Genomic DNA, 18,106 nt, shown 5'->3' with positions numbered 1-18,106 from the left:
TCTGTCTCTCTCTCTGTCTCTCTCTCTCTGTCTCTCTCTCTGTCTCTGTCTCTCTCTCTCTCTCTCTCTGTCTCCCTCTCTCTCTGTCTCTCTCTCTGTCTCTGTCTCTCTCTCTCCAGGCGAGGTATAACTTCATCCGCAGCATGGCTGCCTACAGCTTGCTGCTCTTCCTGCTGCAGATCAAAGACCGACACAACGGCAACATCATGCTGGACAGCAAGGGTCACCTCATCCACATAGGTACGCCCCCTCATCCCTACACTCATCCACATAGGTACGCCCCCTCATCCCTACACTCATCCACATAGGTACGCTCCCTCATCCCTACACTCATCCACATAGGTACGCTCCCTCATCCCTACACTCATCCACATAGGTACACTGTCATCCCTACACTCATCCACATAGGTACGCTGTCATCTCTACACTCATCCACATAGGTACGCGCCGTCATCCATATCCTCATCCATTTAACTGCAAAAACAGCCATGGACTCCTCATCCCCACATAGGTGCACAATCAACCACCTCATCCACATACTGTAGGTACAGTTGTGTGTACGATATGTGCTTTTTTGTCAGTATAAATACCTTGATGCACCACCAGTGTTCTGACTGGGGTAGTGAAGGTTTGACTGGGATAGTGAAGGTTTGACGGTGTGTCCCCTCAGACTTTGGCTTCATGTTTGAGAGTTCCCCTGGAGGTAACCTGGGCTGGGAGCCGGACATCAAGCTGACCGATGAGATGGTGATGATCATGGGGGGCAAGATGGAGGCCACCCCCTTCAAATGGTTCATGGAGATGTGTGTGAGGGGATACCTGGCTGTCAGGTGAGTGAGTGTGTGTGTCTGTGTGTGTGTGTGTCTGTGTGTGTGTGTGTGTGTGTGTGTGTGTGTGTGTGTACGCGTGCATGCGTGCATTACCTCTCTCTTGCTCTCCTCTTCTCTCTTGATTTGTTCATCTATTATTCTTATTTACTTTCTCCCTCTATCTCCCTCTCTCTCTCCCTCCCTCCCTCTCCCTCCTGGTCACCTGTCCCAGGCCCTACATGGATGCAGTGGTCTCCTTGGTAACTCTGATGCTGGACACCGGACTACCGTGCTTCAGAGGACAGACTATCAAACTGCTCAAGTGAGTACAGCGAACTGTGTGTGTGTGTGTGTGTGTGTGTGTGTGTATATGTATGTGTGTGTGCGTTAGGGATGGACGGTTTTTCGGTTAAACCGAAAACCGGGGTTTCTAAAATTAGAAACGGTTTTTTATCAAAACCGTCTGAAACCGTTTTTTTATTTTTTTTTATTTTTTTTATTTTAGAAGAATAAAATAGAATAAGAATAAAACTGGAACATGTCACATATTTGTCGTGTGTGAAAATAAAAATGATACAGTCTGAATCTGCCGCACAATGAGTGAGAGGTTTGGTCAGTTGTGAAGAATAACTGAGGATTAATATCTAATTGGGATTATATTTAAGGGTAACGAATCACTCTATGGGAAAGATAGTTGCCTTCAGTTATTGGTAGATAGGAAAGGTTTTTTACAATTACTCGCTTACATTTAATAAGATCATTTTCGCTGCTCTCTGTAAAGCGCATTGGGTCACTTTTGTGAGAAATGCGCTATAGAAATAAAATGTGACACAGGCCAATGAAAAGGGCTACCTGTAGGCAAAGTCATTTTTCTGTTTTTTACATGTGCTTAAACTACAGATTGTAAGCTTTCAAATGATGCATCATACATTGGAATCGGAAACAAATTGAAGACGACATGAGTATTTGAAAGTTGCTACACCTGAAATCACTAAGCACAGAAAATCCCCATCAAAGATAATGAATCCCCATCAAACAACAAGAAACGAAGTCATTGTGTTATAGATTACACTTATTTAATTAACGTAAAACTGTTCGGAAAAATAACGAGTGGGTACTTCACATCTTCGAGTTGAATGTTAGCTAAAAAAACGAAAATCTGAAAAAAAACAAAAAACTTTCAAGACGAATTTGACGTCTTTCTCATTTCCGAGAGGTGTCCAGAAACACCAGGAGCAGTCACAAATGTGATTTGATTTGATATCAATCAATCAAACTTTATTTATGTTCTATAGCACACATCATGCATTGAATGTAACTCCAAGTGCAGTATTTACTAAACCACAATATAATAAAACAAGAGCTATACGGATCAAGAGTGTACTTTGTGCACAGCGCCACTGTGTGTCACAAGTTCACCTTCAGAGCGGGTGTTCAGCGCAGCAGGCAAAATTGTAAGTCCGTTCCGAGCGCAGCTGAATCCTGAAAAGGTGAACATGCTCGTGTTTCTTGCGAAGAACCTCGATTAACGGACTATTTAATAGCCTTTAATAGCTTTTATGCTCATTTTTTGTTACTGCCAGTTTTTGTTATTTAGTTATTAGCCATAGGTTGTGAATTAGAATTAGAATGAATGTGATCAGTGATATCTTTGCACAATTGTTTTACCTGCTTGCACTCAATTTGCACTCGTTTGTATTTATATTTATAGATGTTTTTGTTTACGTTTTCTATTCTATTGTATATTCTATGTTGCTCAAAGAATAAAACTGGAACATGTCACATGTTTGTCGTGTGTGAAAATAACAATGATACAGTCTGAATCTGCCGCGCAATGAGTGAGAGGTTTGGTCAGTTGTGAAGAATAATTGAGGATTAATATCTAATTGGGATTATATTTAAGGGTAACGAATCACTCTATGGGAAAGATAGTTGCCTTCAGTTATTGGTAGATAGGAAAGGTTTTTTACAATTACTCGCTTACATTTAATAAGATAATTTTCGCTGCTCTCTGTAAAGCGCATTGGGTCACTTTTGTGAGAAATGCGCTATAGAAATAAAATGTGATTTGATTTGATATCAATCAATCAAACTTTATTTATGTTCTATAGCACAAATCATGCATTGAATGTAACTCCAAGTGCAGTATTTACTAAACCACAATATAATAAAACAAGAGCTATACGGATCAAGAGTGTTTGTGCACAGCGCCACTGTGTGTGAAGGCGCTACTGAAAGTGATGACAGAACGCATGTCTCAGAAGATACGCGGTCACTTAGTGACGCAAAGGTAGTTCTGTATTTATCTCTATCTGTATTAGTACATTTATTTTGAAAGCTCTATTTTGACAGCTCTACCATGGGCACTTTTATTTTGATGGGGCATTCTTTGTTGATTGACTTACGACAGTTCAGGACGAGTCAGTCTCGCGGCATGTGGTTTTTATGAAAAGCTTTAAGTATGTTCACTGCATAATTCTAAGTCTAATATTTCAGTGATTATTGAGCAGTATTCAAATATTTAAATACATTGAGCAGCAGCTGAAACTTTGTCTAAGACCCAAGATATTGAGAAAGCAGTTCATTCAATGAAGACGCTGTTCCAAGAGATGATCTTCCGTGCAGGCGTGCACCCTGGATCAGCGGAGCTGGTGTGTTAAGTGTTCATGTGTTTTCATGTATGGTGTAGCTTACAAAAGTCTGCCTTTCCACTTATATTTGTGAAACTAAGTAGCCTAAATGTGTTGCGACTGTGCTTACGGTGTTTTAATGGTGTTCGACACGAGTGTATTGTAGCAGTAGGGCTCAATTATTTGAAATTGGCATTTTTTTTTTTTTTTTTTTTTTTTACCTTTTCGGTTAACCGGAAAACCGCGGTTTTAGTCTTTGACGGTTTTTCGGTTTCAATAATTGGAAACCGTCCATCCCTAGTGTGCGTGTGCGTGTGCCAGGGTTTCCGTTAGAAAAAATGTGTGCCGGTCAACGTGTCCGGGAAGATTTCAATTTACCGGACAAACGTGAGATATTCCGGTCATCATATTCAAATATAATATAGCTGTTTGTCGCGGTGATTAGCTGTTGTGTAGCCTAGCCTATATATGCCGTTTAATGTCTATTTCTCATCCGATACGATTAGATGCGAGCTATATAATAAATATAATATAGGCTTTCATGATTCGCATGCACGCTATGCCATATGTCCAGCGCTGAACGCGCGCCACATTGTCAACGGAGTCGCTGTGGCGGTGCCCTCACTCAAGACACAATCTGGAGCCTTAACTGCTTTCAGTAGCTCAGTCAATCCCACATACTGATGACATGCGATTACATTTTTTGCCATGTGAAATGCAACTTGTAGCTGAGAGTGCAGCTTATTGTTAGCCGTTTCATTAGCCTGCTCACAGTGGCCTTTCATAGCGGTTTGCTGTTGCCTCAAACTGACCGCCGATATGTGCTCACTGCAGCGACTGAGATCAGTGAGACATTCTCATATTCGTTGCTCCTCTCGTGAATCCGTTATTCCTCCCCGATTTTTTGCACGGTGAGCAGAACATTTTTCCTTCCCCATGTAAACGCAGCCAGGGGAAAGTTTATTTCCATTTAACTCGGAACCCTCGAGCCGCCTCCATCTCTTTACAGTCAGACTTCTCCTCAGACTCATTGTAGCTTGGTTTCATGAAGTAATTGTTAAGCTTACTTTGTCTTGCCATGTGTACCTCTCGCTCGCTATGGTGCACTTTGAGCTGCAACGTTTGCAGGTTAAAAGCGCTAGCCTATACAAATAAAAGTTATTATTATGGTGGCCCGCTGCGCAGGGTTGCCAGATGGGCCGGGTTATCGCCGAATGGGCTACTGGGTTTAGCGGTAATAGACTGGTTAGGCTGTATTGTCAATCCCATCTGGCAACCCTGCCGCCGCTGTTTCGCATAGGCAGCCGCTAGCCTACACATTAGGAGTCATCATCATGCCGGCGTCAAATCATATCATAATAAAATAAATATATAGCCTATATATTCGTCTTTTTTAATATAGAAGGAATCAGAATGTGAACTTTAGCGAATTGTATTCAAATTGTGCTTAGAGGGAATTATTTTCACCGGACATTATGACCGAAGAGATTTAAATTTGTCGGACTTCAACAAATTTTACCGGACAAAGACCGGTAATTACCGGTTAACGGAAACCCTGGCGTGTGCGTGTGCGTGTGTGTGTGTGTGTGTGTGTGTGTGTGTGTATATGTGTGTGTGCGTGCATGTGCATCTGCGTGTGCGTGTGTGTGTGTGTGTGTGTGTGTGTGTGTGTGTGTGTGCGTGGAGAGAGAGAGAGAGGCTGACGTCTTGTTCTGTATTGGTGTGTGTCTCCCAGGCAGAGGTTCAACCCCAGTATGAGTGAGAAGGAGGCGGCCGCGTTCATCATCAAAGTTATCCAGAGCTGCTTCCTCAGCAGCAGGTAACGTGGGGCTTGTCCCAACTCTGCTCCTAGCTCCTCCCCCCTCAGCTCCTAGCCCCTCCCCCCCCAGCTCCTATGGCCCTGTTCCACTTCAGCTCCTTGGCCCCTGACAGTGTCAGATATGTTTCTGGACCTAAGTAGGCCTAGGATAAAAGCCCATTTATGGTCAATCCAGCATGCAGTAATGCAGCTAAGTGGACTCAGATAACCTAATCTGGTCATCAGATAGTTTTTATTCGTTTTTTCTTCTTTTTTTTAGATGCCAATAGAGTAGAGTGTTTTTCCTGTAATTTCAATCCAGTTCCCTGCAGTCTTATTTATTGGCCTATACACCACAGTAACAACAAGAAGAAGATTTTCATGTGTAGTTCCAGACCATGAAAAAGGCTGTGTTCCCTGATTGACTTGTCTGTTTTCTATTCCATACAGGAGCAAGACCTACGACATGCTTCAGTATTACCAGAACCAGATCCCCTACTGAAGAACCAACTTCACCTTCTTGGCTTCACTCCCGAAGACACTCCCGCTCCCCTCTCTCCTGCCTCTCCCTTTCCTTCAGTGGTCACCAACCCCACCAACTAGAGTCGACCCTGATGTGCACTTTATAAATGATAGTATCTCACAGACCTGGTTTGACTCGCTCTTGATCAAAAGCTGTTACTTTGTTAGGAAATCAAACACTAACCCCAACCGGTCCATGGAATCGAGCAATCCGTTTCTGCTTCAGTCAATCACACCCCCCTAAGATTGTCAGATCTCATCGTTTGTGTTCCCACCCCAACCTCATCATTACCATGAACATTTCACACTTTGAATCAAGTGTGCTTGAGTCAATCATATATTGGTATTCAGATCACATGTAGTTAACATATGTATTTCATTCACCTATGACCCCTGAATCTGTTCAGAGTCAATCAGTAGTATTAAGCAGTATTAATAAAATGAGTACATTTAGAGAAAAGTAGTGTAAGGCATAAAATGATACTGATCATCAGTATACTGAAAATGAGAAAGAATACAATGTATTAACCCTTACATTTCATACAAATATTTTGGGGGTAAAAGTTGCCATTAGGCAAAGATGTAGAATCAGTGTGCTCCTGTTCTCCTCACCTAAGCTATTAGTGTTATCTCCCCCTCCCCCCCCCCCCCCCCCCCCAGTTCTATTGATGTGATATTGAGGCCCCTGTAACCATGTCATGCTCTCTGGTGTCCAATCAGAACCAGGTGAGTTCCCCCAAAGCTATACTGCCCTGCAGAGGCTAACCGCAGTAACTACACATTTGTTTATGAGTGAAATTGAACTTCTCAATATCTGTTTTATCTTGTGACAAAGTTTCAGAGTTCAATCTTGCTCCATTTGAGAGAAAAAGGGATATAAATAATAGCAGTATTGCATTTGGTCAGTTTAAAGAACTGTAAAGCCATTTTTCTCAGTTTCACTGTTTGTGTAGTTACTGCGGTTAGCTTCTGCAGGGCAGTATAGTGTTACGGTTTTTGTACGAGACTTTTGATTTAAAATTTCCCCCGAAACCCTTCGTAGCTCACATAGTAGGCCGACTTCAAACATGTTCTGGATTCACAAGAGCTTCGGCCGCCCTCTTATCTGGACACTTTGACAACGCACGGCAAAGCATCAAATCTAGTTTAAACGAACGTTTTTTCTGAAACGTTTTTTTGGACATAAACATGGTACTACATTACGAATCGTGAACTCTAAAGAAGGCATTTCTTAATCAACATGATTGACATCCCATAATATATCACTCTGTGATAACACATACGCGCCTCAATGTCGACATTGGCCAAAGCTTATTATATGAGCTGGTCCAGTTTCAGTGTTCTGTATTAACCTCTTATACTTTATGATAAGAACTGGTCCAGAGTCAGTGTTCTGTATTAACCTCTTATACTTTATGATAAGAACTGGTCCAGAGTCAGTGTTCTGTATTAACCTCTTATACTTAGGTCAGAATATGAGTGGAGAAAGCTGATCTGAGAGCAGGGCTTCTGGCCCATCCGTTATGAATGGTTGGATACATATTCCTCTCCACTTCAAAATCAACTTCACAAACTTGCGAGTTAGTGTCATTCGTGAAGTGGTTCATGAACCTCAGAGGTCCATTGTTGTCGGGAAACTCACGAGTCACCAGTTTCTAGATGATTTCAGTGATTCAGTGATTCAGTGATTTACGGCTCTGAGGGCTGATTAACGGCATCAACCCATCACGTCTCCTCAGTAGCTCTGTACCTGTAGTTACTCTCCTACGTCTGTGTCATTTAGACAATTTAATGTTCGTTTGTTTGCAATTCTATTTGGAAACATTCCGCTTTCTGCACAGAAGAAATTATTTATTCACCTTTTAAAACCTATTACTTGAACCTCTAGGATTTGGGTTTAGTTTGGTGGTGATGATGATACCCAAAAAGCCATCCCTTTGATCCTTGGCACAAACAGAACTGTAGTGAACTACGACCCTCCGATGTTATGCAATATATTTATGTTTTAATTTGCGTTGTGTTACATATGAGGTTGCTGTACGTTTTAACGCTGTAACCCTTCTGAACGCTGGGTCATGTTGTATATCTACTGTCAGTTAAGATGTTTTACTTGGTCTGTAAAGAGAATTTGATCTTATATCTGTCTGATTAGAATAGATTGTAAGTATTATTTCGTTCTTATACTAAGGATATTTTGCTCTCTTAAATATATGATTAATAGCAAATACGGATTATAGATGTAGCCCCAATTTATGTATTTAAAGTATTTCCTGTATGTATGTTTATAATGGCTAACAAGAGACATGCATTTTAGAAAAGATATAAGGAAAAGCTGTTACATTTGTAGTTGTCATCAGGGCCTGAAAGCCTTTAAGCCTATATTGGACTGATTTGGTTTACTGTCTGTTTTATACTGTCATCCTCCTCATCCACTGTCAAATATGCTCCTCTGCGACTATCAAATCAGGATTGAGTTATAATATATTGTGTGTGTGTGTGTGTGTGCGTGCGTGCATGCGCGCATTACAGACTTGCCCATGATTCTTTGTGATGAAATGCTGAAAAATAAAATCGCATTTGCAGTCTCCCAATTTCATAATTGACTGATGTATATTGGCATAGATTATAATTCTGTAGACTATACATACTGGATAGGTGGATAGCATCAGTCCAATTAATGGATAACACCACCACCTGAAATATACTACCTATGTCCCTGGGCATCACTGAAGATCAAAAGAGACCACAACAAACACATGTTTTGACACCTGAACTTACTTGTTTTCCATTCTTTCATTTTCATCAGTATTTCATCAACATTTTACATGGAACCCTCAGCTCTCTGGCTCGTCTCAGCTGAATGAGTGACACACTCATGGTTGTATTTTCTACATCACTATCAGTATCAAGCTACGTCATTTAGCCTCCCCTATTGGTAAAGCATATTACAAGGTCAAGGACATCCTTTATCAAGTTCTAGCTGAGGTTTAATGACAAATGTAGTTGGTAGCCAGACTACCTCATCTGGTCGATCATTGCCGTGACTGTGTCTACAAATCCACATTAGCATAAAAAGGAAGAGGGCAGCAGATGTCAGTTTGTCCGAGTTTTCATCTGGGCTCTCTCTCTCTCTCTCTCTCCATCCTTTTGTTGCCCACTTGAGTCCCTCCACCACCCTACCCACCCTAAATGCCCAACCCCCTTTGTCCTTTTGTGGCGGGCCCAGACCGGGGCAGCGGGTAGAGGGGGGGGTATTCAGAGGAGAGAAGCCCTTTCAATCTACATGACAGCTGTAGGGTTCAGAAAGGCCCTCCCTCTTTTGTGCCCAAGTCAGTGACGCTAGTCCTTTGGAATAATATGTATGTGTGGCATTCATATTTCAGGAAGAAAAGACCATTTGAGCGTATTCAAGCAAAACAGCAGTGATTTCTTCAAGGAAGGAAAAAAAGGAAAAAAATATTTTCAAATGGTTTTTTTAGGCAACCTTCTTTACAGGCTCGTACAGACACAAGCTTGAACAATTCTTTGAACTGGGGGGGTATGCCATCAACGTCGCTAAAGGAAAACCCAGGCTTATTTTGATCCAAAATAATTTATCCCAAAATAAGCCTGGATTTTCCGTTAGCGACGTTGATGGAATACCCCCCAGGACTCTTCAGACCAAAACAAGGACCAAGGTCAGACAAACTGCTCATTTCTCAAGTTAGGACCACCCCTTCTAAAATGCAAATCCACTCATGACGGCCTTCAAATTGAAATGCATCTAATTACATTTCCTTTGCCGTATTTGGGCATTTGGTTCTTGTCCCACAGATGTGCCTTCAGACATGCCGTCTATAGGCTATGGCTTCTAGACGGGTGAATGAAAGGAGGGAAGGAGGGTGGTGGGGTTAGAATCAAAATGCAGCCTATTGTGTTGAACCCTAACCTCTTTAAGGGTCAGCTGGCATGTCACACCACAAGGCTTAATGGCCCCAACATTATCAACGGCCTGAAGAGATGGCAGTAAAAATGCCAGGCCGCCCTGTTCCCTGAGGGGTTAAGTCTGCGTCTATGTGTGTGTGTGTAGCCTGACGAGCAACGTCTTCATCCCACAGCAATCTCCCCAATACACACACAAGCTATGTTCAAATCATAATTTCTTCTCCAAACTTGGAGAGGGGGGACGAGGTAGTATCTCTTTGTTCCAATATGATTATACCATGTCTTACTTTCCTCACCCTTGTGATAACTAAACTAAGAGAGGGAGAGAGAGAGAGAGAGAGAGAGAGAGAGAGAGAGAGAGAGAGAGAGAGAGAGAATTACAATGCAAGCTAGAACAAGACTGAGTACAGAGGGAGCGCCTTTGACTTGGGCACAATAGACACTCCTGCAGATGGCAGACGTTGCTCCCTGCCTTTCTCTTCCCCCTCACCCCACACTGCCCAGATGGGACAGGGGGGGCCCAGTCTGAACCCCTACCCCACTCACCAGCAGCCCACGAGTAACGGCTGACCAACGATCTCCACAGTCGCAAAAAAAACCACCAGGACTCCTCTCTCTACTCACACAGGTGCCACACACAGCTTCATAGAAGACGTGGATTCTAGGCCTGTATTCTACTGCCTTTCCAATGGGTTTGCCTTAAAGGTTGAAGTCCAGAAAATACTACTACAGCATAGGACAACTATTTACTGATAACAGTGTAACATTTCACAATATGAAATTTTTGCTATACAAATAAACTTGCCTTGCCAATGTGTTATTCAAAATAAACATGACAACAGAGAAGACAAATAATACATTTTCTTTCCAATCACGTTTTAATGAAAATGACCTAAAATGACATACTTTCCTGTGTCTGTACATTAAGACTGTTGGTTGACCAGTGCACTCAGGTGAGTTGGCCTCTTTACATTGTGTTGAAACACATGGCACACATGAGGGAAAAAGTCAAGAATAACAAGACACTCTAAAAGTAAATGAATACAACCATAGACGTGTCAGTACTAGTGGAAGTGATATGATCATAACACAGAATGCAAACAGTGATGTCGACCCACAGACCTATTCATGACAAAGACTATAAATAGCCTTTGATTTGGTAAATATTGGTTTTGTTTGGTGAGCTTAGACCCTGCGTCATGTCCAGGGGGTGCACTTGCACATCAAGCCACCTCACGCTATGGAAACAGGAGATGCCCTAAGGGCCTGTTAGGCTCCAGAACCATAGTTTTTCAAGGCTACTTACTTACTTGGTGAGCTGCTTTAAGTCCATTAGTCACTAAGCATATCCAAAATAAGGACCTTTGCTTCAGTTACTATTCACTCACTTTGAGGTAACAATATAACAAAACAAATAGTGGAAATAATCACTTTCACAAATACCCCCCAAAAAAGCAATTGCTTGACAAACTACAGAATGATGCTGTAATGATAAACTCCTCTCTCTCTCACAACACCTTTTTGCAGGGTATCAAGTGAGGAAATGGAGACAACGTGCTTCAAACAAGAAATGACAGCCTTGAACCAAACACTGCTCTGACAACACCATCGCTCTCTGTAGAATACAACGCAACTGGAATCTGTAAGCGAGAGTAACTGGTCCCATACGGATGGACATACTGTAGGCATAGACACAGGACAATAATCACAGTTGTGAGCTCAGAAAAAGGCAGAATATACAAATAACAACAATAAGAACATTTCATTTGTTTCTTATACAAATTGTATTATACATGCTTTGGGTGAGGTAAGAATCTTAGAAAAAGACACATCAAATCAACATTCCTCATGTCTCCCAACATGGGGGGTATTCCATCAACGTCGCTCAAGGAAAATCCAGGCTTGTTCTGATAAGTCTCGTGAGACTTGCCTGGAAAGCCTGGATTTTCCTTTAGTGACGTTTTCGGAATCCCCCCTGGTGACAGGTTGACATGGTTTATGGCTATGTTTTAAAAGGATAGTTCACCCAAAACACTTAGTCATTATCTATGGTGTATAGATGGATATGCATTAGGAATCCTCTAGCTCAGCAGTCCATGGTGCCAAACTTGCCATTATTTTTTGGATCTACTCTCAGACCAGCTTCAGACCTAATTAGGGCTCATCATGACTGACCATTGATTTTGTGGTGAACTATTACTTGAATGGTTTTGACTCATCTCTAAGTAACGACGTTTCTGACAGCATCTTTGTATTGTCCACTGAGGATTCTCATGTATAGAGAATCAAACAAATAAAAGTACATTCATCAATAGACATCTGATATAAAAGTGAACTCTGTCAATAAGTGTTAATAACTATGTATGAAGAAAGGCAGAGTCTGAGCTTTATTCAAAAACACAGAGACAGAAATATATAAAATCAGTGAGCATCTGGAGAGAGACAACTATAACAAAGTCCCTGACTGTTTTTATTTCTTTGAGGTAATATTTCATATACTCTATTTGTTTCCATTTAGTATAAACTTGTCTCCGTTGCCTCCTATAATGCAAAACTATTTGGTTGGTCACAAATCAACAGTTGAGCAGGTATCAAAAGCTTTTCCTTTTGAAGTAATTTACAAAAGCATACCACTACTTTCTACAGGCGTAACAATACATGCAAACAACACTGTTGTATGGACAACTATGGAGAAGTACCTAGCTATACTCGCACTGGCCTCTCCCTGCCTGAGGTCTGACTGTCAGAGTTTATGTAAACAATGAGATCACATACATCCATAATGCATCTTTACATCACACAGCTGTCAATAATTCAATATGTGCTTTGGTTTAGAAAATAGACTGTAGATTTGGAACAAGCTCATATCTTTTATACAATGCATGCGGCTATCTATTCAGCTAAACATTCAAGAAGCAATCAAAGTCTTAATTCTAACACCTCTACTATTAGAAACAGGATCATCCCCCCGCCCCCCCTTCTAAAAAGAAAAAGAAAAGAAAAAAAGCGTGTCAAGTTTCCCCAATTTCAACGGCGATCAACCATCCCCCGTCTCGGAGGAGAATAATCGTCACAGTTGAAACTTCTTTTCACTCCCTCTGCTATCAGTCTTTCATCTTGTTATCAATTTACATTCTGAACGCCTGTACCGAGTGAGCAGAGGGGGGGGGGGGGGTTAGCTTTCCAGTAGAACTGCTAAGTGCTGGTATCGCCGTTAGAAACGACCCTGACAATAACGTTCCTGAGTTGAAAGTTGTCATTGTATGCTTCCATTCCTCATTCCACTGTTTGTTGCTATGGCACCGAGGCTGAGAGATGTAATGAGTGGCCTGTACTAACATCCACATGGGTCTATGAGGAGGTTCCTTAACTCCCTCACTCAGACACATGTGGCCCCTGACACCAATAAAAGCAGCACAGGAAGTGGTGGAATGGATCGGAGGAGAGCTTTTTCATTAAGGTTTACACCAGGATAAAATGTTCATAATGCCCCCTGCAAAATCAATTCGTTGTAAATGCCTGCGGGCAGATATTCATTATTTAGTCCTTCTGAGAACAGAGTGTAAAAGGAGATTTTATGTGGCCAATGTAAACACAGAATATTGAAAGCTTCCAGTGCACCAATCAGCAGAGGCTTCACAAACGACAGTACAACAGTCATTGGTCAAATTAACATTTGGAAATTGCACCACATCGTTGTGTGTGTGTGTGTGTAACTAAGTATATTCAGAGGAGGTAAATCATTGGTGATACTACATTCTCATTCACTTTGGTTGTGATCTTTAAGCTTATTTGTTTACTGTTGTCTCCTAGACATTCATTCTATCTTTGGATATCACTAACATTACCATATCCTAACAGTTTCTCTGCTTCACCTGTTATTTATCCAAAAGCTTTTTTTCGTCCCTCAAACAAGAATCTTTGTCAAATGTAGCATTAAGACTTTGAGAAAAATGGTTGGAACTATGAAACCCCACATTTTAAACGTAATATATATTGTGAGAGTCCAGTCCAAGACTCGTATTAATCTATTTAGTTCCTTAGAGGAAGTATGAGGTAGCAGTGTGACAAGACTACTTGTGCCAATAGACTTGCATTTAAAAGTTGGGAAAACTCAGACACAAAACACAACAGTACCGAAAGAGTAGATATCAAATAACTGAAACCAATCCCACCACACCCCACCCCACCCCACCCCACCCACATAGAATATTCCAACATTCACAAAAGCATAACAATAAGTTATCTTAAACACATACCCTAGTTTGACTTTTCCTTGAGACTTATGCTAAACAAGTTATATCAGGGAGCTCCCTGATCGTCTTCTAACGATGCCTTGTTTCCAACTGACTGTTTGTGCATATTTACACAGTAGCAGGTTGACTCATCTCTAGTCTACCACTAGAACACATCAGACAGTAACCAAATTAGCCTGCTGCCCAAAAACAACTCCTTAAATGAGATAACAGATAAGAACAAATCTAGGTATAATATCAAGACTCAGAAATTAGCTTAGAGATGAAGCTAGCTACCCTGTTGCCAAGGCGTCGGACAGAAACCCTAGGAGAAGTTTGGTAGGATGCAAAAAGCTATCATCATTAAACCCCACTGTAACGGCTACAGTGACATCATTTAGAACGTCGGACAACACTGTCTTTAAGACCATCGGGAAAAAGTCTCCACTGTAGACAGTGAATTTGGGTTTCTAAATCTAAATCATCTTGGTGAGGTCGGGTCTTATAGGCTTATAGTTTGGTGTACTTCATGACCTCCATTTTGTCTATCACAGCCATCTTTGAGAACGAAGAGGTAAGTCCTTTGCCGTTTGGTAGGTAATCTTTCTCACAGCAGTCAGAAAGAGAAGGAGGTGAACACACTCGCAGCAACAACAACAACAACAACAACATGTCTTTGGCTTTACCTGAGGGGATGTGTAGGCGGATTCTCGGAGTACAGTACAGCACAGAGCAGTGTAGGCGGAGGTAGAGAAGACGGGGCTAATTACAATGCATGGAGGAACATCATCAGGAATGGCATCAAACACACCATTCCTCATTCCAGTGCATTACAATGAGCCCATCCTTCAATTTCAACCTCCACCAGCCCCCCCCCCCCCCCTTTCCCGGTACACAGGTGAGGTATGAGGTTTGCTTTGTATAAATGAGATATATACGGTACATAGTGTAAGGGGGAGGGGGGGGGGGCGGGGGGAGAGGTAGAGGGTGGGAGTTCATGCTGGTGAGATGCATCCATCCATGAGGTATGCATACGTAAATGTACGAATGTTAGCTCGATGTGCATTCGGGTGGAGAGTTTCTGAAGGTACACAGCCCTTCTGAAAGAGGAGGTAATCTGGATGTCCAGTGAGGTATTGGGGTTGTAGTTATATATATAAAAAAAAAAAAAAAAATCCCCAGAATGAATTTCTTTGTTTTTTTCTAAGAGGGCGACGTGTGCATTTTCAGGTGAGCGAGGAGGTTGCGTTGCTGGGTGAACTTCCCGCTGCACAGCTGACACTCGTAGGGCTTCTCTCCCGAGTGGACGCGCATGTGCTCCGCCAGACGGTACTGGCGGGTGAAGCGCATGCCGCATTCCTCACAGGCGTACGGCTTCAGGCCCAGGTGGCTGCGCATGTGGCGGGTCATGGTGCCGCGCTGGGTGAACAGCTTGCCGCAGATGTTGCAGGGGTGGGGCCTGGTGAGCCAGTGGCTCTTCTCGTGTTGCCGTAGAGACGGCAGGTCCTTGTAGCTCTTGCTGCAGACGCTGCAGATGTGGTGGGGCGGGGAGTCGCCCGCCTCCGGCTCCTTCTCCTCCTTCTTCTCCTTCGAGGGCGACGTCAGGTTCTCGGGGGATTCCGCGTCGGGGTCTTCGTCCTTCGGGTACGCGCCACCTTCCTCCTCCTCTTCCTCCTCCTCCTCCTCTTTGATGTAGAGCTCGTCCTCCGTGTGCGTGTCCACGTGTGCGTTGAGCTGCTCCGAGCTGGGGAAGCCCTTCCCGCAGGGGATGCAGACGTACAGGTTGTCCCCCAGGGCCGGCTCGAACCCCTGCTGGGGCTGGCGGTAAATGTAGTTGTTGTTCCCCTTTCCGTTCCGCCCCCCTCCCTCGCTCTCGCTCTGGCCGCTCTCCTCGCTCTGTTCCCCGTCTCTGTCTCTGTCTCCGTTCTCCTCTCCGTCGTCCAGCTCTGGGCTCACGCTGTCCCCCCTGGGTGTGAGCTCTCCTCCTCCTCCTCCTCCTCCTCCTCCTCCTCCTCCTCCTCCTCTTTCTCCCTGCTGTTTCTTCCTCAGACCGTTGGGCAGGTCTCTCCCCGCTTCCCCCGCCTTGGAGCCCTCGTTCCTGGGCCTGGGCCTCTTGCGAGGGGCCCTTTGCTGCTGAGGTTCTGTGGTGGTCTTTGGAGGCTGTGCCTGAACCTCCCCCTGCTCAGAGGGCTCTTTGCCTGAGTTAGAGTTAGCAGCGGCGGTGGCGGCGGCGGGGGGAGTGGGTGTGTCGTCGAAGTCGTCGGAGTGAGGGGAGCCCTGCGGGAGGCTGCTGGGACTCACCTCCTCCGTGGCCGTGCTGCCTGACGGACTCTTCTTGGACAAGTCCAGCCCCAGACCGAGCCCCGTCTCTAGACCGTTATGGAGCCCGCCCCCTCCAGAGTGGCTTAGAGAGGCGCACTGCGAACCCGAGACGGTCACCTCCTCCTCGGACAGGTCCTCCTTGAGACGGCCCTCCCCCCTTCTCTGGCGCGTGTTGGTCTCCGCTTCTCTGGACCCCGAGCGGTGGTCGCTGCTGTTGTTGTTGTTGACTCTGTAGGGGGTGGAGGAGGAGAGCCGTTGGGGACGAGCGACGCGTCCGTTAGGGGTGGACGACGAGGTGGTGGAGGAGGGGGTCTTGCTGGTGCTAGAGGGGGTCCTCCCGTTGTGTTTCAGCCTCCTGCAGCAGAGGGCAGCCAGGTCGGGCAGCTGGAGGTACGACGCAGCCGTGAGGAGGGCAGAGAAACTGTGGTCGCTGGGAGTAGAGCTGGACATACGTCCCGTGTAGATGAAGTCTAGCACCTAGAGAAGAGAGGGGGGGGGGGGGGGGGGGAGGAACTCAAATATTCAATGTCCAAATTGGGGAAGTTTGTATTGAAGAAAAAGGAGACCATAGAAAGTGGTCAAATACAGTGCTTTATAAAAATAAAATAAAAGGTACCAGTCCGATCGCTCACCTGTCGGAACACAGAGGGAGTCACCATCTCGGTGTCCAGGGTGATGAGGTTGTCGTGGAGGACGAGGGATTTGAAGTAGATGCTGCTGGCCGCCAGGATGTTCTTGTGGGCCCGGAACAGCGCGTTCCCCACAACAACGATGACGTCACACAGGTAACCTTTGGCTCGCTGCTGGTTCAGCTGCAGCAGCAGCTGACCAGCGTAATTTGGCTGTTCCATCTCAAACACTCTTTTTTGGGGGGTTCACAAACCTGTGAGAGAGAAAGAGGGAGAAGGGAGGGGGGGGAGATTTAAGAGAGAGGGGATTGATGTCATCGATAGCTCAAAGGAATCCAACCGCAAACGCTCAGGACTCGTCGAAACATCCACTACACAATATAAAGAGCAGATTTAAAAAACACTGACACATTCTGCGTGTTCTATTCAGTGCAGATGAAGGAGAGGACACAAAGAAAAAAAAGACACCACTTTAGACAGATGAGATGCACCCCTGGGCAGGGGTGGTTGGGTGACACCTACACACAACTGGGAAAACTGGCTCCAGCAGGCTCCAACATGCATTTAAAATTCCTGCAATGCCCAGAATTACTCCACCCATTAGCCTAAGTAGGTTACAAACCTCCGATACACCAGACACCCAAGACTAGCAGGAGAGAACCCTGACAGAGCAGATCAATACCTTGATAGTAGGATGATTGTTTTGAAGCAGTGTGGAAAACTAATCTCATCAAAGTCGTAAATTAAGTGTTTCTCCATGGGATGGAATTGCTTGGAATGGTGAGATTGGTGGTGTGCATTCTCAAACCAAAACATTTTGAAAAGAAAAACATTGCGCAAACTCACTGAGGTCTTAAAACAAGTCAACTTAACTCTAAATTCAATATGAACAAATTATATAAACCACCACATAATATTTTAGGAAAAAAAGAAAGAAATTGCTACACCCTGGCCTGTTATAATCTCCTTAGGCACTATTCGATTCTGGGAAAAGAGAGAACATACCCCTGATAGTCATCCCTTCATTATCACAGCAGCCAGCTCCATTCAGTCTGAACCCAGCTCCCCTCTACTACCTCCACTCCCAGTAATGACTGGCTGCTTCTGATCAGCTATAAATAGAACAAATTAGACCGGGTACGGTGTGAACCCGCAACCTTCTCAATGACCTTCAACGTCTCAATTTTCCCACTTTTTTTCCTCTGAAACACCTCTCACTTACTGGTGTGTGTGTGTG

At 44.0% G+C, this 18,106-nt stretch overlaps 2 protein-coding genes across 3 annotated transcripts in view; one reads left to right on the top strand and one right to left on the bottom strand.

Annotated features, from left to right (window-relative positions):
- Window positions 1–5,782, top strand: part of pi4kaa (phosphatidylinositol 4-kinase, catalytic, alpha a) — a gene marked incomplete at its 5' end in the record, with an annotated part of 53,876 nt that extends 48,094 nt beyond the window's left edge. For both annotated transcript variants that reach the window (XM_080528444.1, XM_080528443.1), the window contains 5 exons: window positions 120–240; window positions 671–830; window positions 1,042–1,131; window positions 5,175–5,258; window positions 5,688–5,782. In XM_080528444.1, coding sequence (XP_080384570.1) covers window positions 120–240; window positions 671–830; window positions 1,042–1,131; window positions 5,175–5,258; window positions 5,688–5,739 — 507 coding nt within the window. In that variant the 3' untranslated portion in view covers window positions 5,740–5,782. The remainder of the gene's footprint in view (window positions 1–119; window positions 241–670; window positions 831–1,041; window positions 1,132–5,174; window positions 5,259–5,687) is intronic.
- Window positions 5,783–15,121: 9,339 nt separating this feature from the next.
- hic2 (hypermethylated in cancer 2) lies at window positions 15,122–17,091 on the bottom strand (the record flags this gene model as incomplete). Its single annotated transcript, XM_080529403.1, has 3 exons — window positions 15,122–15,864; window positions 15,970–16,717; window positions 16,873–17,091. The coding sequence occupies 3 exons, from the start codon at window positions 17,089–17,091 to the stop codon at window positions 15,122–15,124; spliced, it is 1,710 nt and encodes a 569-aa protein (XP_080385529.1).
- Between the last annotated feature and the right edge of the window lie 1,015 nt (window positions 17,092–18,106).

Source organism: Nansenia antarctica (assembly GCF_963989245.1).
Source record: "Nansenia antarctica genome assembly, chromosome: 4".
Taxonomy (NCBI): domain Eukaryota; kingdom Metazoa; phylum Chordata; class Actinopteri; order Argentiniformes; family Microstomatidae; genus Nansenia; species Nansenia antarctica.
The sequence above is the reverse complement of the archived record's forward strand: the minus strand, read 5'-3'. Positions and strand labels throughout refer to the sequence as shown.